The 22,831-nt window shown below is 36.6% G+C and overlaps 2 protein-coding genes across 2 annotated transcripts in view; one reads left to right on the plus strand and one right to left on the minus strand.

Moving 5' to 3' along the window:
* Positions 1-10,055: 10,055 nt before the first annotated feature.
* On the plus strand, positions 10,056-12,931 carry LOC307153463 (uncharacterized protein). The gene is made up of 6 exons (XM_079862916.1): positions 10,056-10,324; positions 11,699-11,725; positions 12,195-12,275; positions 12,383-12,490; positions 12,703-12,762; positions 12,841-12,931. The coding sequence occupies exons 1-6, from the start codon at positions 10,208-10,210 to the stop codon at positions 12,910-12,912; spliced, it is 465 nt and encodes a 154-aa protein (XP_079719042.1). The 5' UTR covers positions 10,056-10,207; the 3' UTR covers positions 12,913-12,931.
* A 2,028-nt stretch (positions 12,932-14,959) lies between these two features.
* acad11 (acyl-CoA dehydrogenase family, member 11) overlaps positions 14,960-22,831 on the minus strand; it is a 78,400-nt gene continuing 70,528 nt past the window's right edge. Inside the window, exons 15-20 of the mRNA XM_079862911.1 lie at positions 22,594-22,679; positions 21,891-21,962; positions 21,247-21,401; positions 20,470-20,586; positions 16,467-16,576; positions 14,960-15,270 (exon numbers count right to left, since the gene is read on the minus strand). Coding sequence (XP_079719037.1) covers positions 15,156-15,270; positions 16,467-16,576; positions 20,470-20,586; positions 21,247-21,401; positions 21,891-21,962; positions 22,594-22,679 — 655 coding nt within the window. The 3' untranslated portion in view covers positions 14,960-15,155. The remainder of the gene's footprint in view (positions 15,271-16,466; positions 16,577-20,469; positions 20,587-21,246; positions 21,402-21,890; positions 21,963-22,593; positions 22,680-22,831) is intronic.

Raw genomic sequence — 22,831 nt, forward strand, 5'->3', positions numbered from 1 at the left:
CAAAGCTAGGCACCAGAATATCATAAAACATCTGTGGAATTGGGGAAAACTATTAGGGAAAACCTAGTATTTTCACAATTCCATTTGGTACAGAAATCACTAACAACAGATTTATAGGTGTAGCGTCTAGACCAATCAGACACACAAAAAGGATTCATTATATTTATTGAACAATCCGGCAAACCCACTCTCCCAACAAACTGTGTTAAGAGTTCTATGTGTGAACCATCCTCCGGAAGCTGCAACAAACATAACCCAAATTAAGATTAATAAATTAATATTAATAAATAATGAATAATGAGCGTTGACTGAATGACTGAAATCTCCTATCCCATGATAGACAATAGCTCTTTTAACTAGATTGATGGAAAAAAAAATGCTCTTTTAAAAGTTACATTAAAGGGATAGTTCATCCAAAAATGAAAATTCTGTCATCATTTACTCGCCTTAAAGTTGCTTCAAATGTGAATTTCTTTCTTCTGCTGAACACAAAAGAAGATATTTTAAAGAATGTCTGAAACCAAACAGTTGATGGACCCCATTGACTTCCATAGTATGAAAAAAATACTATGAAAGTCAATGGGGTCCATCAATTGTTTGGTTTCCAACAATCTTCAAAATATCTTATTTTGTGTTCAGCAGAAGGAAGAAATTCAAACAGGTTTGGAACAACTTGATGTAAATGATGACAGAATTGTACAAAATTTTCATTTTTGGGTGAACTATCCATTTAAGCAAGATATAAGGAATATACATTCCATGTTTGCAAAATTATGGCATTTTTATAGTTTATTTTCCAGCTAAAGCTAGATTGCTGACATATTTTAATAAGCACAATGTATTGTTGCTCTCTTTGGCTGAGGTGGCAAAGTGTGCTGGTGAGGTGTACTGCTGCCCCTTTGTAATAAATACATTCCATTAAAGCAACACTAAAGAACTTTTTTTACCTTAAAATAATGTTTCAAAATAACAGTGTGTTTGTTGTAAGAGGCCAATCAGATGGATGTAACTATTGTGAGTCAAATTATATCGCCACCAACTGGCAGCAAGAAGTGTGTCACTTTCAAAATGCTTTTGACAAAAGTGGGGGGTTAGTTTTACCTACAGTAACAAAACTCAGTAAGTATATTATTCTCATTGAGCCAGACAACTTTCTAATTGACAGTCATTAGACAGTCTCCGACCAACAGGAAGTCAGATATTTTGGTTTGAATGTGGATTTATTTGATATTTCAGACTCTGAGTTTTTAGCTACTCCTCCTAAGTATTTTATTTTATTCACACCAAACTTTTTCAACATGATGAAAATACATTAAAGATGCTAAATTGTGAACATATATTAAATATCTCAAACGGTTTTGCTATAGAGAGGGATTAAAGTAATGTCAAAAAAGTAAACAGAAAGAGTCTATTAAAAATGGGTATATTGTGCCATCTAGTGTTTTATACTATGTATAAATGTGTTTTTTCTTTTAAACGGTGTTTTAAAGTACACTAATTTTATTTAATTCAACACTGCATTTTTATTTATATTTAAACATGATCAATGTCTACTTTCTGTCAAAGTTAGGATGTTATTTCTTTTTCTTTTTTTTCCAAATGTTCTCTGTCGCTGTCTCCCTCTGTCTGTCCTTACCCTCACTCCCACAGTCTCACTCTCTCTCTGTTTATGTCTCTCTCTCTGTGTGTGTGTGTGTGTGTGTGTGTGTGTGTGTGGCTGGCTGGCTGGCTGTTACAGAGACAAGAGTTTAAGCCTTTCATTGCTGTGTGATTTGTCCAGCATTAAAGTATAAAGAAATATCTAAGACTTTTTGCGTAATAATTTTTGATATATATAGGCCCTATATATATAAATTACAAAATATGCATAGAACTCATATCTTTTAAAGGGGACCTATTATGCCCCTTTTCACAATATGTAAAATAAGTCTCTGATGTCCCCAGAGTGTGTATGTGAAGTTTTAGCTCAAAATACCCAACAGATAATTTTTTACAGCATGTTTAAATTGTCATTTTTTGGGGCTCAGAAAAACGCGCTGTTTTAGTGTGTGCCCTTTAAATGCAAATAAGCTGCTGCTGCACGACACAGGGGGCGGACCTTAAAGCAGGGCTCAGTAGTTTCGGGATTTCTTCGCTGTATTCTCGCTTTTTGCTCGCAGGTTTCTCTCTAGAGCTCCACCTACAGCTTCGGAATAGATATTTGACAACACTGTTGTAAAAACTCGTTGGCAATTCTCAGACACCAGAGGCTAGTAGATCAACGACATCAAAGCAGATGGGACATTCTTTAAAACGTTTTCTTCATTCGGGTTCGAACAGCGTGAGGGAGCGCAATAATGAAAGCATTTTAGCAGATTTCTTTTGGCCGTAAAGCAATTGTTTACATCGCGAGACCTGATATCACGTGATACTTCCTGACGCGGCGGCCGGCGGCCCGCCGGCTCAAAGTTGCAAGTGCGGATTTTCCGCTCACGGGCACCAGGGGGGTGCGAAGCGACCACCATTCAACCCGAAATAAGTAATATAACCATTCCAATGACTCCGAAGCTGTTCAGTTAAGGTAAAAAAGTTACTTAGTTCACCTTTAATGAGCTCGCGCTCAGTCTCTCAGGACAATTTCATCTCACGGAATGATGATAATATCAGAAACTCTCAGTAACGGTGTTCATTTCGACCCGGAGTCGGACAATAATGCCTGACACAGAGTCAGAGTGCTGTATGGAGATGGAACAGGTATAGTTTAGTAGTTTAATTACGGTTATAACGTATTTGTCATCTGCTTGTATGTATCCACTATTAGGCCTAATAGCCTACAAGTCTGCTGTTTCGGACCAGGTCCGAATGATCAAACATATACTGATGAGTTTAATAAAGTTTATTGTACATAACACAAAAGATGAAGCTTCAGTTTTACTCCAGAAAATCACCATAAGAGCTGAGTAAACACAGTATAAGAAGTGCGCGAGTACAAAAACAAATTTCGGTAGAGTTGAGGGAGCATTTTCTTTAAAAACAAAATAATTCCACCTCGTCTTCAGCGGCTGTCTCAGATTTCGGGAGTAAATAGAGAGCTATGTGGATTAATACATCCAGCCACACAACACCTACAACGCTTGGAAGACATTCTCATCTATGGCTGTGAACTCGATCAGGGCGGGTCTATGTTGAAACGGCAGTGTCTGTCAACACTCGTGGGCGGGGCCTGTGCTGTAGTGACGTCACTAAAACAGCATTCTGAAAACAGGTCGTTGGGAGACACTGCTGATGATTTATGGGGATTAATAAAAAAGGAGTGAGTGGATTTTTATCACTATTGGGTGGTTGTGTACACACACTGCCAACACACATTTATGTCCAAACAGCATGCAAAAGTGAATTTTGCATAATAGGTCCCCTTTGAATGTATTGTTTGCTTTAAATAAAATTAAGATTGTGTGTTTGGTAATTGAAGCTGAATAAATTTAAAATTAATGTGCTATATATATTACATCAATATATTTGTTTTCCTTAAAATTTTAATCAACACTAACTTTATTCTCCTCTGAATTATAAATCATTTATTCTGTATAAAATAATACTACCATTAAAAACACGTTTGAGTTTCTTTTTCAATCAATGTGTAACTTAAAAATAAGCAGATTAAATAGATATGTTTGAGGGCAAGACATGACAATGATTAAATATATAGTATTACCAAAAGAGGGCATATAGGGTTATTTTTAAACAAGGATGAATCAGATAAAGAAAATATATTTTGTTACAAAGACATTTGGTTAAAAAAATCAAGTCATACATAGGGCTATACTGTTCAAAATATCAAAATAGTACATAAAACTTTTTATCAAATAGGCCTATTGTATTTATATATAAATATATTAGGTATGTGACTGTGAGGATATTTTCCCACTGGTTAATCGACGTGTGACACCGGCAGGGGCTTTTAAATCGCTAATTTAAAAGCGAAAGTAAAATATGTTTGTCCGTCCGCATGGACATTGATAATGATGTGGAGCAGAGCGAGCGTTTTCAATTAATTCCTATGGAAGAAGGAATGAACTAAAAAAACTGTTCTGCTCGCTCGTTATTAATGCCCGTGCAGCCGTGCACTATTTAGTTTCACTTTAAAATTAGCACCATTTCGGGGCTGATTGCTTGAATTGTGAGTTCAATAGCCTAATATTCTTAATGGAAAACACAACAACAAAACAATACAATGACAGATTCGCTTAAATAGGCACTTTTACACAAGCATCGTCATCGTCTTTTCAGTCAGTTCTTCACTCTCGTGATTAATGAAATTTGACTCCAGTTGCTGATCTTTGCTACGACTCTCGTTCAGCTCACGATTTATTAAGCAAACACGTTCAAGCTTTAATTGTAGTCTCCATTCTCAAAATGAACTAAATGATTTTATTACACACACACACACACACACACACACACACACACACACACACACATCCCGTATTGATTATTGCAATTCCCTTCTTGTTGGTCTTCCTTTCAAAACTTTACATGAACTTCAACTGGTTCAGAACTCTGCTGCCCGAATTATCACCCGAACTCCTTTCATTAACCATATTACTCCTGTGCTTCAGCAGCTGCACTGGCTCCCGGTTAAATACCGCATTGATTTTAAGATTTTACTTCTGGCCTTTAAGGCTATCCATAATCTTGCACCTTTGTACCTCACTGACCTACTTCACATTAACACACCGACCCGGACTCTTAGGTCCTCTTCTTCTATACATCTTACTGTACCTTCTGCCCGTTTGACCACCATGGGGTTTAGAGCCTTCAGTCGCTCAGCCCCTCGTCTCTGGAACTCTCTTCCACCAGATATCCGTAATATTGACTCACTTTCTATTTTTAAATCCCGCCTGAAAACTCATCTCTTTAAGCTGGCTTATCACACATGATCAATCCGTTCTTAATTTTGTTTTTAGTTATGTACTCTGATTTTATGCTCTGTAATTATTGTTTTTTATAATTTCATTGATTTATAAATGTATTGTACTAGTATGTTTTGTGAGGTGACCTTGAGTGTCCAGAAAGGCGCCATAAATAAAATGTATTATTATTATTATTATTACACACACACACACACACACACACACACACACACACACACACACACACACACATCAAATCGACGGTGGGGGGCAATGATATATTTAAATCTGCATATTGTAATATCTGCAAGGTACCCCCTAGTCTAGTCTTATTAAATGCATGCTTCATCTTTCATTTTTAATTTAATTTTTCTTTAATAATAAGACACTATAGGGCTGTTAGGCCTACCCTAGGGCTGATCAAATTAAATATTTTACACTGAAATATAACAATGCATTAAATTATGTTATGAGACTGTATTAAATATAAGTTAATTAACAATCATTGGAAAGAATGATACTTTTAAACATAACTAAACCGCCATTAGGTGTCGCCAGGCGACTGTCTTAATGAGCGAGTCATTGATTCATTCGTTCAAACGACTGAGTCAGTCATGAATGAGACAGATGTTTATGGATTGATCACTGAATCTTTGAGTCAACCGATTCGTTCAAAATGCTATGACATCTTATGACATGAAATCCATCTAAATTTAAATGATCTCATGGATGTGGCTGTTGTGGCTGGCTGTACCAGCTGATGCAAAAAAAATGTGGTGTATTCAGACAATTTTGATATGGTTCTTTTACATTTACCGGATTTAACTTCATATTGCCCGTCGTGCACAGTTACCCTAAAGGCACCAGGGTGGCGGTGCCACCGGCTTGGGCCCGTCATCGCTGCTTGCAGCTATATTATTTTTATTATTATTTATATATTGTTTATTGTGATATTTTTGTGATTTACCCATCACTCTTGTCTACTTCGTGACTGAACTGTATGAAACCATCAAACTGTGATTAAATTTAATTAAGTTTTGATAGTTTATTTACTTATTTTTTTATTTATTGCAGGAGCTGGAGTCCCACGGGTGGAAAGATCTTTTGTGGTTGTGTTGCTTCAGCTTGTGTCATTTGACACTTTTGAAGGGTGAACTGGATAAATTGCAGTCTTTATTTAAATTGTTTCTTTGTATTGTGTTTTCCTTTTTTTCTTTTGTTATTGGAAACAGAGAGCTATCAGACGCTGCATAGTATCACTGAGGTATCACTTTAAAGTAATTTCTTCTTTTTAAATCTTTTTTTTTACATTTTGTATCAATAAAGTTTAGTATTTTTATATATTACAGTATACCCACATTTCCACATTATTATACCCAAGGGTGACATAGTCGGTGGCCGAAAATTAATGGAAAAAAATAATTTTACTATGAAAAGAACCATCAGTTTATTATTTTCATAGCCTTGTAGAAGGGTTCACAGCTTACTAAACCTCTGTTTAGTCAGTTAAAGGATTTGTTCACTTTAAAATGAAAAGTACCCCATGATTTACTCACCCTCAAGCCATCCTAGGTGTATATGAATTTCTTCTTTCAGACGAATACAATAGGTATATTGATAAACACCCTGACGCTTCCGAGCTTTATAATGGCAGTAGATTGCCATTGGCAGAGTTCTTTTATAATGGATGGATGCACTTTTGTTGAGCTTCAAACTAATGGTTGCAATCCACTGCCATTATAAAGCTCGGAAGCGTCAGGGTGTTTATTAATATAACTCCGACTTTCCAAAGCCTCGTTTTATGAGTACAGAACCTTTTTGTACTACTGTATAAGTTTGGTACCATTCTGGGCATTATTTGTTGGGTAATTTATGAGATATATCATAGGATCCATTAGCGCCTACACTAAGCCATCCGGCTGATTTCTCTAAATAAGTTCTAACTTTAATAATGTTCAACCAAGGGAAAAAGGGCTTCTGGGGGGTGTTTGGCTCGAGGTCATGGTGCAAAGGACCCTAGGTTGATTTTATTCCGAACTTGGAGTCAAGAGTTTCCAGGAAGTCTCCTGAAAGGAAGAAATTAAATTTATTATTGAGAGCATGTACGAAGAACGCAGCTCAATTTAATATATTTTATAAACGTTTTCTTAGGATAATGTCCAAAGCAGTCTGAAGGGTGAAAACCACTAGAGTTTGCAAGCCAGCCCACTTGAAGTATTATTCTGTCAGTGTGTCTGTGTTTTTGTTATTCTGTGGTAAATATCTGCACCACAAGAATGTTGCAATGTATAGAATGCTAAGCTCACTCCGCAGCGTCAGTTACAGTAAAACATCTGCTTCCATAAATGTTTTTCTTGTATCTCACGAAGAAACATGTATGAGATGTTCAGCAAGTGATTATTTGACTAAGGCTTATGAATGTGCTCTTCAAAGACACTCAAAAGGGTAATTCTGTCAGGACCACTATCGTCAAATACAATTGGCAATAGCATACAGTTGGCGGTATGGTTCTGTTCTGGGCAAGAACTGGTTCTGAAATGGATGGTTCTGTTCTGGGAGAGCAGCAATAACCCCCCTTAGGGTAAACAGAACAGAACCAACATGAATGTATTACAGTTATCATTAATTCAAGATTTTAAAGTATAACATAATTCGAGAATTTAGTCTTATTCAAGGGGAATCAGAATGCCAAACTGACTGACGAGAGGAGGAGCTGGGGATGGAGGAGGGAATTGGCTCCTGAGAAACGCGATAGCTGCTGATAATACTGAAGAAGCTTATATATATATGCAGTGAGTGATAGGCGTCGTATTCCTATAGACATGGATCAGCTGAGTGTCAGCTGATGTGAGCTTGACTAACGTGACCTGCCAGAACTGACGCTACGCTTAATATCATGATTTATTGGTGTAAATTTAAAGTAGACAAATTAAATGATGATGAATCTATGTTTTACCAGCTACTGCATTTAACCAAATCAGGGCTCATTTCCCAGACAAAATTAAAACTCTTACCTTTAATGCGTTTTATGCATTGTTAGTCATGTTTCTTCATTTTAAATCACTTATCACTCCTGCACAAAAACTAATAGCTGTTTGGGGAAAGCAGTCTCTTTGTATAGAATCAGAAACTAAAAATTCATGAATTTAAACTGAACAGAGCTGCTTCCTTTCCTTTTCTGCAGTCAGCAGATCTATCAAACCGATGACTATGCAGAAAGTGCTGAGTATATTCTCAATTTTTAGTCCCTTCTTTCAAAACTCAAACGCCCTCCTGTGAGGGATGAGATGTCGACAAGTGTGCACTTATACTGCAACTCAAGCTCTTTGGGATATTTTCCTTCTCCGTCTTTAGATGCATGCCATAATGTTTCTTTCAAGACAAATAGACAAGCAGATTTTTCTTGGCAGATGATTAAATAGGTAGAAAATCCAATCCATTTACAGTGCCATTTATAAAGATTACAATCACAGAGACCTGGGGGTTTGCTCTTTTTACATGGAGAAGTATGTAATCACCAGCAATCCATAACACCCTAGAAATCACATAGCAACATTCTAGAAAACGAAAACCATAGCAACATCTTGGCAACCACTTACTTGTCTTAAAGGCGGGGTGAATTGCTGTTTCATGCATACTGAGTTTTTTACACTGTTAAAGAGTTGGATTCCCATGCTAAACATGGACAAAGTTTCAAAAGTTAAGTTGTACGTTTGAAGGAGTATTTTGTTCCAAAAATACTCCTTCCGGTTTGTCACAAGTTTCGGAAAGTTTTTTTCGAGTATGGCTCTGTCTTACGTAAGATAGAGCGGAATTTCCTTATATGGGTCCTAAGGGCACTTCTCCGCGGCCGCGCGCGCACTCGCAGACCAGAGAGAGAAGAGAGCGAAAGCAGTACGTTACCTCAAAGCGCTATGCTCGGCTTTTAGGGAAGTCAATGTCACCAAAGAAGTGGGTTTTTGGTTGGCAGGGCAAGACAACCCTGCACAGATTCCCAAAGAACCCAGCGTTAAGGGAATAGTGGATGGAGTTTGTTTTTTCGAAGCATCAACGGAGGTTGTGCACGACTCTTTGTTCCCTGCATTTCGACGATGATTGTTTTATAAACAAAGCCCAGATCGACTTATTTGCAGATCGTCTAATGCTTAAGGATCGAGCAGTCACGGTGAGTAAACTACTTCAAATGTCTCTCTGTGTTGTTGTTAGATCAGTTAGCACAGCTATAGCACACCGCCCACACGGCCCGCCCCCAGCCGCTCGGTTTTTTCCGGAAAGACTCGGTACAGCCAATCTTTAACTTATAAATATAATAAAACTAAAGACGTTTTGGAGATATGAAGGATGCAATACTACTAAAGTTAGTTTTTTTATAAAGTGTTACCATTAATTTGTGGCAATCAACAGTATGCCATAAGTGCTTGTATTGAACCCAGAATATTTATTTAAGGAAATATAAACATTTAATATTCCACATCATTATGAGAGAGAGAGAGAGAGAGAGAGAGAGAGAGAGAGAGAGAGAGAGAGAGAGAGAGAGAGAGAGAGATGGGGGTGGGGGGTGGCAATGTCTTTTAGAAATAAATCTGAAATTCTTGAAAACTGCCAAACCAGTGTTACTGGCCATCTCTTCAGCCCTGGGACTGGATGTTTGCCTTTGCCATGCCATGTCCATGTGTCTGAGATTTAAATGTGTGTCTGTAAGTGTGCACACATATGTCAAAGTGTGTTGTTTATTTAAAAGCTTAGTAGTTATTTTATCTGCATGGGATATTGAGTGAACACTTTGAACATGCCTTTTCTCATATAAGAACAGTAACTTCAAAGCATCCTCGCTATGTTCCACAGGCTGGAATGTGATTATTATGTGGCCGCAGAAAGCTGCTAAAGAAGTTTTTTTTTTTTTTTTTTTTTTTTAAACAACCCCACAAATTCCTCCATCTCTTTAGAAAATGTTGTTTTCAGTTACAACAAACTTTCTCTATATTCTAGGTCTAGATATATTGTAATCAATAACTGACACCATCTATTTGCTAGTGTGTATGATATATTTGTCTATGTCTTATAAGAATGTGTGTTTTCTGTGGTTGCAAGCTTTTGGGTTTCAGTTCTTCTAACTGCTTGAATATGTTCGAGGTTTCTCTGCTATGCAGACAACTGCGGATGTGTGTGTCTGTGTGTGCGTGTGGTTGGCATGGTCTTTTCTCTCTCATCTCCATCTGGTCTCCATTAGGACTGAGAGTATAAAACTATTGCACTAAGAGAGGGAGCTCCACAGAGCCTCTGATCTCTTAACACACTAACACGCTCTTGCAGCTATGGCCACAATGCTATGGGTCTGTCTGCTTTGTCTACAGGGTTGTCTGCTTACACATGCTCTGGACTGCACGAGCAGAAGTGTGGACTGTGCCGGCACACAGGTTACAGAGGTCAAGGTAAGGTCTGGTTTGAGATCTTGCATGGCTGAAGAATACAATACGCTCCATTTGGGATGCATCATAGTTTGCTTAAAGTGCTTTTTAGTGGTACTAGTACAGTTGGGTTTACTTGTGTAATCATATTTATAACACATTCATTACATATTAACAGCACATTAATTACACATTACATCAAAATACAACTGTGCTTAAGTTCATTTCAGGCAAATCACTGAACTTAATGTAAGAAACAAGACTTTGTAGTTTATGGTCTACACTGGACTACAGTAAAAGCCTTGGAATGCTAACCCACAAGTTTCCATTCCAGCTTGGTTTTGCGTCACAATGGCAAAGCAAGATAATAGGGCAATTATACTGGCCATGAGGCATTATGAGTATTTTTAGATGTTAAAGGAGGCAGTAAAGACACTGACCAGATGTGTTTGAAGGGTCAGAACCACAGACACAGATGTCATTTCACTCTTCGCTACCGTGGAGTCTGAAGAGCTGTGACTCAAAAGTCTGTCATCCCAAAATACCCTGAAATACCAAACGTCTCCAACTTTCCATGGCATTTCAACGTGTCAGAGCGCTACTTTCCACTTGCTTAGTTTTCCATTTCTTCTGTCTCATGTCCAGAGTTAACATACAGACATGAATACACACACCTGTGTGTGAACTATCACACAAACACTCATGTACTCTCTACGGTTGCACTTCAACTTCAATTTGGTAGGTTCAGATGAATTTCCATAGTTCAACAGTACTTGGAAAACAATGCTTTCTTTTTCTTGGCTTTCTGAAACAGTAATTTCTAGGGAACTATGTGCTGCTACTCTGCTAGATGTGGCTGGTTAATAAAGAAAGAAACATCATAAATGCTGCGCTTCTTTAATGTCTAAATTGTTTTAAGTGAATGCAGTACATTTTAAGATATTGAGGTGGAAAGGAAGGGATGCAATGGAGGAAATAGTAGGAGTGCTGAGAGAGTTTAATCTTATTATTTCTTTTAGTCACTTAAAAGAAGTTTTAAATTTATGAACAAATAAATAATTTAATAAAACTAAATAGTGGCTTGGTTGTGAAGAAAAGTATTAATTACAAAGCATATACAGTATGTGTACTGAGAAGTATTATACAGTGGCCAATTATCAGAGCTTTGATCAATATTTATTTAGTAATATACAGACTCCAGAGAAAGGAAATTAAACAGACCAACTGTCTAGCTCAAACAGTTACTATTGTGGATTGTTTTCCAAACAAGCAATCTCCACAGATAGCCATCTTTACAAAACCAACCGTGGAGGCCATATAAACACTAGTTTGGAACAATAAGTTGCTGTTAAAATAATTAATATCCCAATAATAATCCTCTTTCATGTCCTTTCATAGGTTGAAGAAGATCCCTTCTCTTCTCTGGTGAGTCTGTGGCATACAGTTTAAACGTTTGGGGTCAGTAAGATTATTAATGTTTTAGAAATGTCTCATATGTTCACCAAGGCTAAATTTATTTGATCAAAAATACAATAAAAACTCTAATACTGTGAAAACTTATTACAATAAAAAATTTAACTATTTTAATATATTTTAAAATGTAATTTATTCTCGTGATGGCAAAGCATTCAACAATCATTATTCCAGTCTTTACTGTCACTTGATCCTTCAGAAATCATTGTAATATGCTGATCTGGTGCTCAAGAAACATTTATTATCATCAATGTTGAAAATATTTGTGCTCCATGATATTTTTTTTGAAAACTGTGATGCAATTTTAATAATGGTTTATTTTATGAATAGAAAGAACAGTTTTTTGAAATAAGTATTTATAATGTGACTTTTTCTTTGATCATAAGGCAAAAATTTGCCAACATCCATTCTCTATTCTCAGGTGAGGATGCGAAGACAAGCTCAACTCAATCAACAGCCTGGATCTTACTCAGTCAGAGGATCTCCAAACACACTCATCCAGGTGAGAAACACATTCATGTAACATAAGAGAAAAACATTTTGTACTCTCTGCAAAAAACGAGAGAGAGAGAGTATAAAAGTTCATGTCATTTTTGTTCTGTACTTTAGACCGATAGGTCGAGGCGGCATTTGAATGCCAGTAAGAAGAAGCCCAACAGGTCTCGTATCGGCTCTTACTCACTTCTTTCCCACAACCATGCAACTAACCCACTACAGGTGCATATCCAAGACAGCCACAATAACATTTTAAATCGCAAGTGATGATATACACAAATTAGACTTAAACAACAATAGTGCAATTTATCAAAATGGTACTATGATATTATCATCTACTACCATTGTATGTATTATGGTACTGTACAGACGTTAAATATGCGGCCACTTCAAAAAGCTGAAAAAAGAATAAACTCTGATGATCTCTGCGACAGGTTGTAAGTGTGCATAGACAGTTCGAGGATGTTCCCCATCCAAAAGTGGGTGCATTAAAGGTAAGTTCTCTCAAACATACACACATTTCTGACAATTCAGTGTCAAAGGTTATAAGTACAACTCCATCTCTATTTTAGTCTGTGAAGAAGAGGTCCAGAAGAAGTGCACCCAAGAGAAAGAAGAATGTGAGGAATAACACATGCTCATGAGATGTTCTTTGAAGCACCAGACCCACACTTACTTCTGCTGGACTTCCTGTTGACTTTCTAACTAATTTAAATCTGAGATTATGTACTTAAAGAGAGTAGACTCTGTTGTGCAGATAATGTTATCACTATTAATGACAAAATTTGGACGGTCCCAGAATTTACAATTACACACACAAAAAAACTACTTCAAAATGAACATATATGCAGCATACTAAGCTTCAAAACCTGCATAATACTCATTTAAAAGAAAGTTTATAGTTTAATTATCTTTTGCTAATATGATTCTGAACAATGTTGTACTAAGTTATAGAAGTCTATATACACTGCTTGAAACGATACAATATATCTAAAATCTTTTGTAGATTCCTGATTAAATAACCTTTCTTCAGTGTGGATGGTCTGGACTTCTTCCCATAAAACTGATTATTTCAAACTTTAAAGGTTTAAATTAATCTTTTGAGAGAAGAAAATCATATATAATGTTTAATATCTAAAAAGGTCTGTACACTGCCTGTCTGATGCATATTGCTGGGAAAGCATTTTCTCAATCTGGCAAGCTCTAATCTGATTGGCTGGCTTTGCCTTCTGGGAGTCAGGGTACACAGCTTATTATGTCAGGTTTATAGCTTTAAATGTTGGTCAAACAGTGGTTTCCTACCTAAGTGGGCGATTTTTGGCCCAGTGCACTGCAAAAGTGGAGCAGACTTGTCTGGTTATGCAAGACCAGCAAAAAGCCAGTATGCTTGCAGACTGCCAGAGCACTTTGGCAGAGAGATCGGTGATGCCCAATTAGAGAGAAAACACTCAGACTTCATCTATAGCAACAGACGGCCCATTGTTGTCTGTGTGTGTGCATGTGTCTATATAAGGTACCAAACTACCAGCCCATCTGTGCATAATGTCCTTCCAGTTCTGAAGGAGGGACTGAGAAAATGCAGTAATCCATTAAAGAGTAATCCATTTAGTGACATAGAACTAGGCCAACCGACATAACACACTCAAAAAAACACACACACTAGCACTAGGGCTTTTATAAACACACCAGACTTAAGGACAACTAAACAAGATCTGATGAGGTGGGATGGAAATTCTGGGAGGAAGCCATGACACAGAGACATGAAGAGATGCAATATTTAAACACACACATTCTTCACACCAGTCTGCTTAAAGGAGTGGTATAATGCCCTTTTAACAAGATGTAAAATAAGTCTTTGATGTCCCCAGAGTGTGTATGTGAAATTTTAGCTCAAAATACCCCACAGATATTTTTATGTAGCATGTTAAAATTGTCATTTTTTGAGGGTGAGCAAAAACGCACCATTTTTGTGTCCTGTCCCTTTAAATGCAAATGAACTGCTGCTCCCGGCACAGAGGGCGGAGCTGCAACAACTTGTGTCCTTTTACCTCACACAGGTAAAAGTGTTTCTAAATTTCTAAAACTTTTAGCCTTTTATGTTCAAACCGGAGTCAGACAATGTAGAATGCAACATGATGAATTTATGTAGCTTATGTGTAGTTATCTTCTAGTCATCAATTAGCATATTCTGTCTTAAAAATCTATAAATTGCGTTCCTGGGGGCGGGGCTTATGTAAATTTTAGGGTTAGTGATGTCACTAACCCGGGAGGAATGTCGTGTAGTCCCTACCAGCCGTTTGTTGTAGTCCTTAAAAAGCAATTTCTTTAAAAGAAAATATCTCCCTTTTCTTTGAACTTTGAGCATTGTAACTTTGCAGATGTTGTTTATGCTCAAACAGCAACATTACACACTAACTAAGGTTAGAAAAGTGAAAACATAATCAACCACCCCTTTAAGTCTGATGGGTAGTGGTCCAGTGGATAGCACATGTGTAAGAGAGGAATCGTGCAGTTAGTTTACAAAAAACAATTATATTGCTATATAATGTGCTGTATTCCCATTTCGCAAACAGGCATTTTTGATAACAGAATTAAAAAGAAAAGAAAAAAACACATTATCTATTAATTTATAATAATATTTGATCTACATTAAATTAAAAAGTACAGTCACATTTCAATTAAAGACACAAATTGAACTTTCAAACATTTTCTTTATATTATGTACGTACTTGTGATATCCCATAATGATTAGAGTATAAGAGTATGATATATTGCTTATTTCTGTTTAAGTAGGTCACTTGGAATTTAATCACTGTTTTTCTAAAATAGTTGTTAGTCATTTTCAAGAAATAATTAAGAAGTTTGTGTTTGGCTGTTTTAAGGTGAATCAGAGTTTAGCTTGGGCTCGTCTCTGTTGGTCTCGGAGCTCCAGGAGAGCAATGGAGGACAAATGAACCTCATCAGGTCCATCAGCTATGCGTAGAGTCCGTGCATAAGCATACCTATATAAACATATAACCACACAAAAATGCTTTTAATATGACAGCACATCACAAAAAACTTCTAGTGATTCTCAAATAGCTATCAAATAGCTTTAAGAAGGTTGACTGTTTATGGTATAAAATTATAATAATAATTACAATAATGATTGTAACATTTATATAATTATGACTATTAGTAGAATTATCATCAATAAATTATTTAATTCTTAATACTAAAAACACTAGAACAATTATTTTTAATTTACAATGATTATACATCAATAATAATAATAAAATGTATATTTTTGATTATTATTATGAAATTATTATCATCATCAATAAATAAAAATGAAACTCTTAACACTAGTATAATTATTTACAAGTATCAAATTTTTGAATTTGATCAAATCAAATCAAATATTACACACCGCATTAATAATAATAATAATAATTGTAACATAAGTTAATTATTAATTAATATCAACATCAACAAACAATTATTTAATATGGTTTAAAATATATAACAACTTTTAAATAACTTTTAACAGATTCAGGTAACAAATACTACAGAAATTAAGAAAAGTAAATGTGAAAAAAACACTGCGTAGTCTTCACTGTGTAATTGAATACAGATAAATCATTATTTAAGCTACAAAAGTGATTCAGTCAAGAGCTGTGAATGATTTTCTTTTCTTTTTTGTTCTTTGAATAACATTAATGATACAGACAGCAGCAGGTTTTTTTAAGGCTGGTGTCACTTTAAGACCTGACGCACATGATGCAGATCTGACTCACAAAAATGGGCATTTTGACATAATTCATTATCTCAAAAAAAAAAAGAAAAGAACTCAATTCGATACTGCATGCTGTCTGAGAAGCAGCTTCTGTGCATGCGTTTTGAATGCATGATGTAACGCATGATGTTTCGCAGATGTTAACACTAAATAATATCTCTATACATTCCAAAACCTTGTCTTGATTATAGATATAGATATCAAGGTCCTCTGATTCATATATTCATACTTAAATGGCACTGTATATACAGTATATACACCACATGGTATTTTCTTCAAGATAAAAGCAATGTCTTTCAATAGTATTTTATGGAAATTCCATGATACTTGAAATAATTTAGAAACTCATTTACCTCACCTACAAAATTTCAGCAAATGAAAATATGATGTACACATGTTTTCAGGAAACAATAATTTACTCACATTTCTGCAAGTGGGAAGTCATCAGACACTCCTGCACCACCGTAAACTTGAATGGCACAGTCCACCACCTTACTTGCCATCCTGCCTGCCGCCACCTTTATCATAGCAATCTAATGAAGAAGAAAAAAAAAAAAATCCCACAAGATCAAGATATTATGGGTGGCAAACAGATCTGTGTGCGTGTGTTTGTTTTGCTTATGTCCTTCATTTGAGAGTGGTTTAATTAAAAAGTACCACACTGGGACCTTACAGGCAGAGACATCTCCACAGGAACATGCAGTAAAAGCTAATAAGATTCCATCTCACTAACGTAATCCTCGGTTGTTTCGTACAATTATAGATTTGTGTGGATCTGGTATGCATCCAACAAGACATTTAATTTTGAATACACAGACATGAGCAGATAAATATGAAATCTGCAATTATGTTCGCCCATCTGCTGGAGGACTGGGCCTCATAATAAACTAATGTGCAGAATTCATAAACGGGCTGTATACAGTGATGGGTACGCATGTATCTACTTTTAAAACCACCCCAGCAGGAGACGTGCTTAAGGTGTTTGGCTTTTCTCCGAACCCACAATATGAATCAAACATAAGGTGTTGGTTCAGCAAGGAGGAAACAGCAGGTAGGCTAACATTAACAGAATCGCTGCAAGAATATGCTTCATCTCTATTAGCTGAAGCCTGAACACTGTGTTACCGTGACTACAGCCAGTGGGATACAGAGCCCTACTATTCTGTCGGAACCTAGAGAAACTGAAGTTGAGCAAATGGCCCCTGCCACAACCGCAATGGACCGCATGGCAGAAGGTTTAAAGTGTGTATATGGAGAGAGTTGAGGGCTGGAAGGGGAACTGGATTAAGACGTGTGTTTTTATTAAGTTTTAAAATAGAATGGTTTTACTTTCTATTACTTTTTTCCATTATTACAGTAGATGAGGATATTATTTTTGTATACATTAACGCCACCGTCTAGCAGCATTAAGCAGTTTGTGTGAATAAACATGTCAATTTCAGGTGCCAAATAAAACCCCTTAAAGGGACACTCCACCCATTTGCATTAAGCTTTGCATTGTTAGAAACCCAGTCATACTATTGAATGGTTGTGCAACACTCTCTCATTTTCCCCTGAGACGGGAGAAATCCGTTATTTACCTCTTACACTTCCTCCTACAATGACGCAAAAATCGTCATTTTGCGTCATTGTAGGAGGAAGTGTAAAAGGGGGGGATTTCTGTTGAGACTACAGACACTCGGTCCTCATCTTTCCCAGGGGGTGGGAACCGCTCACGCTACAGACCTATTACAGATCAGTGGGTGGGACTTTACTCTCTGAAACTGAAAGCAATATCCTCCATCTTGTTTGAAGCTAAGCTAACAGGCGCTGTGGAGACAGATGTAAAGTTATGACAATAGCGGAGGAGAGTGCTCAATATGATATAGAAGAAGAGGATTTCGGAAGTCTGATGCTTGAATCAGGTGTTTGTGGCTACCTTTACAAGCCGCATTATAGCGAAGAGCAGCCGAGGCAGAAGACCTGCCTGCCGCGGACGAGGAGCCCGGACTGGCTCGAGTTAGGGCGGACTGGTGGCGCCGGTGATCTCACTATGCAACTACGAACCGCTACGAACACAGAGATAGAGTCCGTCTGCGGCAAAGAATTTCAACAATGACAATTTCTCCTGGACGAAATCTCTGAATCAGACGAGGACATGGACGTTTGTGTTGTGAACTATCCTAGTTTCGCACCGCATATGTTCTGACTGAACATCCAGGTACCATGCAATAATTCACCTTTTCGAAAGAAATACAAACGAGGAGTAATGCACTAATGAGTTCGCCAACTAACTAGACATTTTGTGTGAAATGAATTTCAAGCTCTGGTGGTAGCTAGCCTTGTAGACGGAAGAGTGATTTCTCTTATAGGCAGATATGCGCTTTCTGGATTAGTGGGAGTGGCTTGCGGAGCTGTGCAATGTGGTGCATTGTGGGAGTTGTTGTCTTTCATACAAATGCGTCCTGAAGTTATTTTTTGTCTTTCCTCGGTCACGAAGACACCAAATTCAAAATTTATTTTACATTTCGACTACATATATGACCCACTTTAAATAAAAAACAATGTTCAAATGGGTGGAATGCCCCTTTAATGGAAAAGTTAGTCTCTGACCCTGGTCAGTATTTAATTAATAGTTAATTCAATTTGTCAACTATTTAGAGGGGCATTTACATAAGCACTTTCAAACTTTTTGATGTCTAAGTATGGAGCCCCTGAAGGGACATGGTGATGGTGGGAAAAATAAAATAAGAGAAAAAAAATTACATTTCATGGCTTTTGAGTTTCATGCAAAGGAACTTTCACTATATTCCAATGCTTTTGCAAATTTTCCCAGGGGAACGTAATACTTTTGGGAGACAACACAAAATGTATTTCTTGAGGTATCGCAAAACATTTTGTGAGAGAATACAAAAGTTTCCCGGGTGAACACAAAAGTTTTGTGAGCAAACGCAAAATCACTGAAATATATATTTTTTATTTACTCTCATCTGATTTCTTTTTCATCACCATGTCAGGGGGTCTGTAATAAAGACCCTGAAAAAATAATGATGATCTTGCAAGAGACCCCCTTCTCAAAATATTAATATATTTTAATGTATATAATTAAGTATTCTAATGTATAATAATAAAAAATTTATTTACAGATATTATGACCAAAATTAAATAACTGTTTCCTAAATTGATATTTACATTGTCATTAATTGTACTAAACAAATCACTACCTCATGATTTGGTGAAAGTATAATAATAATAATTCATTTTTAATACTTTAAGTACACACATGAACTTTAACAGCCCTTAACAAAAATTCTCATATCTTTCACACATCCCTTTGCATCCCCTTACAGACTCCTGCACCCCAGTTTTGAAAACACCTGATCCAACCTGTACCTGTCAAAAGTTTGGAAAAATTAAAAAACATATATGTTTTTGAAGTCTCTTTTGCTCACCAAGTATGCATTTATTTAATCAAAAATACAGTAAAAACAGTAATATTGTCAAATACTATCACAAATTAAAAGAACTGTTTTCTATTTTAATATTTTTTAAATGTAATGTATTCCTTTGATCGCAAAGCATGAATTTTCAGCATCATTACTCTAGGTTTCAGAGTCACATGATCCTTCCAAAATCATTCTAATATGCTGGTTTGGTGCACAGGTAACATTTCTTATTATTATCAAAACACTTGAACTGCTTAACATTTTTTATGGAAATGGTGAAACTTTTTTTTTCAGATAGAAAGTAGAAAGTTCAATGAACAGAATTTATTTGCATTTATTAAATAGAAATGGTTTGAAACATTATAATTTTCTTCACTGTCACCTTTAATCAATTTAATGCATCCTTGATGAATACAGGCATTCATTTATCTTTTTTTAATCTTACCACAAATTTTTCAATGGTATCATTGTTTTCACAAAAATGTTAAGCAGGAAAAACAGTTTGCAACATTGATAACAATAATAACAATAAATGTTTCTTGAGCAGCAAAACAACATATTAGAATGATTTCTGAAGGATCACGTGACACTGAAGACTGGAGTTATGCTGCTCAGGCTCTACTGCTCTCTGGAGCTGGACACATCCCATGTGAACATATCACTCCAACAGACACATCTGTTGATGAGGAGTGACAGAAAGAGAGGATATGAGTTCTGAGATTAACTTTGTGTGTGTGTGCGTGCATGCGTGCGTGTGGTGTTATGAAAGGTCAGTCTGTCAGAGTTGATTTCTGCACATCTTCCATCATTTATTGGAGTTTCAGTTCATGCATTAAGTGAGAGTGATTGAGATGTTTAAAAGCATGAGAGACAGACAAAAAGAGTGAGACAGACTTTGTCAAGTCAGTTTAATTATTTCAAGTGCAATTCAGAAAATGTATAATCATGTCAAAGAAAAAAAAAAAAGAATGATAACAACAAAGTATAACAGTAAACTTTACCTGTTGTCTTGCAGCCTTGTTGCCCTGTGTGTCCAGTGTGTGAGCAGCATGTAATGTTAACAGACGCGTCTGCGCAATGGCGATTCGACACTCTGCTATCCAATGAGCTACCACCTCCTAGAGCCAGAAACAAACACTGAATACATTACACACATTAAACCAAACAAAAAATACAGGATTGATGCATGAATTACAAATACAGCAGCTGATATAAAAAGCTCATCCACTGGGTGTCAGTAATGAGCCATTTGCTATGAGGTAAGGCCAGCCAGCGGTCAATCAGAGCAGATTCCAAAAGATTCCTCTGGCAAGCATCTTACATTATTGAGGTCTAAGACTCTCTATGCACAATAATATTTAAACAGTGCAATATTTAAACCATGGTATGGAAGAGTCTTAATCAAACTATAATCAAGTAATTCACATGTGCTTTAGTATTTTAGTCAAAACTAAGTGTACAACTTTAAAGCACGATTTTAGATTTAGAGCACTTAAGAGGTCTTTTCATTTCATGAATAATATATTATTTGCAAGTTTTCTTTGTAAACCTTTTATGATCTGAAGTGCATTAGTGCACATTCAATACACTTCTTTTTCATAAGGACAGTCTGACCCAAAATATTCTTTAATTATAATGAATGAATGTTCATTCATTCATTCATTCATTTTTCAAATGATAATGTAGGGTTGTGCATCAAAGAGTCTAATCTACAACATATCCAAGGTAGTACAATTAACAAACCAAAACAACAAACTTTAAGTCAATCACATACGTACATGTTGGTACAGTCTCTTTCCAAAGGCTTGTCTATGAGCTGCACGTTGGCATAGCAGTTCCAGTGCCCACTCTGCCAGCCCCACAGCCCTCATGCAGTGATGAAGTCTACCTGGTCCCAGCCGTCCCTGAGCGATCTCAAAGCCCCGACCCTCACCTACAAACAAACAATCAGAGAGCAAATGAATCAATGAATCAAATGGCAACCATACATTAATCAGACAGCTCCACAAATAGTAATGCAAAATTATATTATAAAACAAGCATAAATCTGTGCATGGCAAATTGAGTCATTTCATAACCAGTCTTGGGTGTAAAAAAATAGGTTAAACCAAACAGTGAATACCCACAAGGCAAGTTTGTTTTGTCCTTTTAATCAATATCTATTATGGTTTAATAAATTAATTCCTAGTATTCCAATAAAGCTTATTTTATCCCTGTGAGTAAGTGCACAGGACGCTGAAGTTATTGAAGTTTTTGTGGGCTCATTAATCTGCAAGAACAGTACACAAACATACTCACACACACACACACACACACACACACACACACACACACACACACACACACACACACACACACACGAGTAGGTGCGTACAGCACGTGCACAGACAAACACACACGCACTCTGATGAATGAAACTCACCAAGAAGAATGTTGGAAGCAGGAACTCTCACATTGTCAAAGTGGATCTCAAAATGGCCACCATGGATCGCATCTACAGAGATAAACAATATTTCACTGTATAGTAAAAGCAAGGGAACCCTCTTTAATCTGTGTCATCACATATACTGAAAAGATATGGTGGAAAGACAGATGTGGAAGAGCAGACAAAATCAAACAGAGGATGCTGAGAGGGAGAATGTTGTGATAAGGAAGTGGAGCGATAGTGAGAGAGGAGGCTTTAAAGTAGGGCTGGGCGATATATCGCATGAGATTGTTATGCGCATCTCGTCAATAAAGCTGGTTCCTTGATTAGTAGTAAATCGCCATCACCTGCTTTCAGATGGAGCGGCATTTATAACACAGTGCCGTAGTTAACTGACAAGCTGAGCCATATCGCATTAATTATTGAGGACGTATCGCCTGCGATAATTAATGCGATATGGCTCAGCTTGTCAGTTAACTACGGCACTGTGTTGTAAATGCCGCTCCATCTGAAAGCAGGTGATGGCGATTTACTACTAATCAAGGAACCGGCTTTACTGACGAGATGCGCATAACAATCTCGTGCGATATATCGCCCAGCCCTACTTTAAAGCACAGAGATGAAAAAAAGATCAAGAGCAAAGAGTTGAAGATCTGATAAGCTTCATGTGGCACAGCACATTGTGTTAATCAGAACTCACCGTCTTGTCCGAAAACAGTAAGCGGCCTTATCTTCTTCACTCCTGGAGTGTTCAGAGGGACCAGGATCATGGTGTGCAGCCCATGCCTGAAAAACATTTGCACATTTACACACACCTGAATGAACAGACAGTAGGCTAACACTTTACAATGACCATGTTACACATAACCCTTATTAATACTATTTATCGTAATTCATCTTATTAATATTATTCATCGTAATTATTAATATTATTCATA

This window comes from Squalius cephalus (assembly GCF_949319135.1).
Source record: "Squalius cephalus genome assembly, chromosome: 25".
Lineage (NCBI taxonomy): Eukaryota > Metazoa > Chordata > Actinopteri > Cypriniformes > Leuciscidae > Squalius > Squalius cephalus.

Bases quoted from the DNA above. Each gene is read 5' to 3' on its own strand.
- LOC307153463 (XM_079862916.1), top strand. From the start codon at position 10,208: ATGGCCACAATGCTATGGGTCTGTCTGCTTTGTCTACAGGGTTGTCTG. The intron at 10,325-11,698 runs GTAAGGTCTGGT...GTCCTTTCATAG, and splicing joins CACAGGTTACAGAGGTCAAG to GTTGAAGAAGATCCCTTCTC. The intron at 12,763-12,840 runs GTAAGTTCTCTC...TCTCTATTTTAG, and splicing joins CAAAAGTGGGTGCATTAAAG to TCTGTGAAGAAGAGGTCCAG.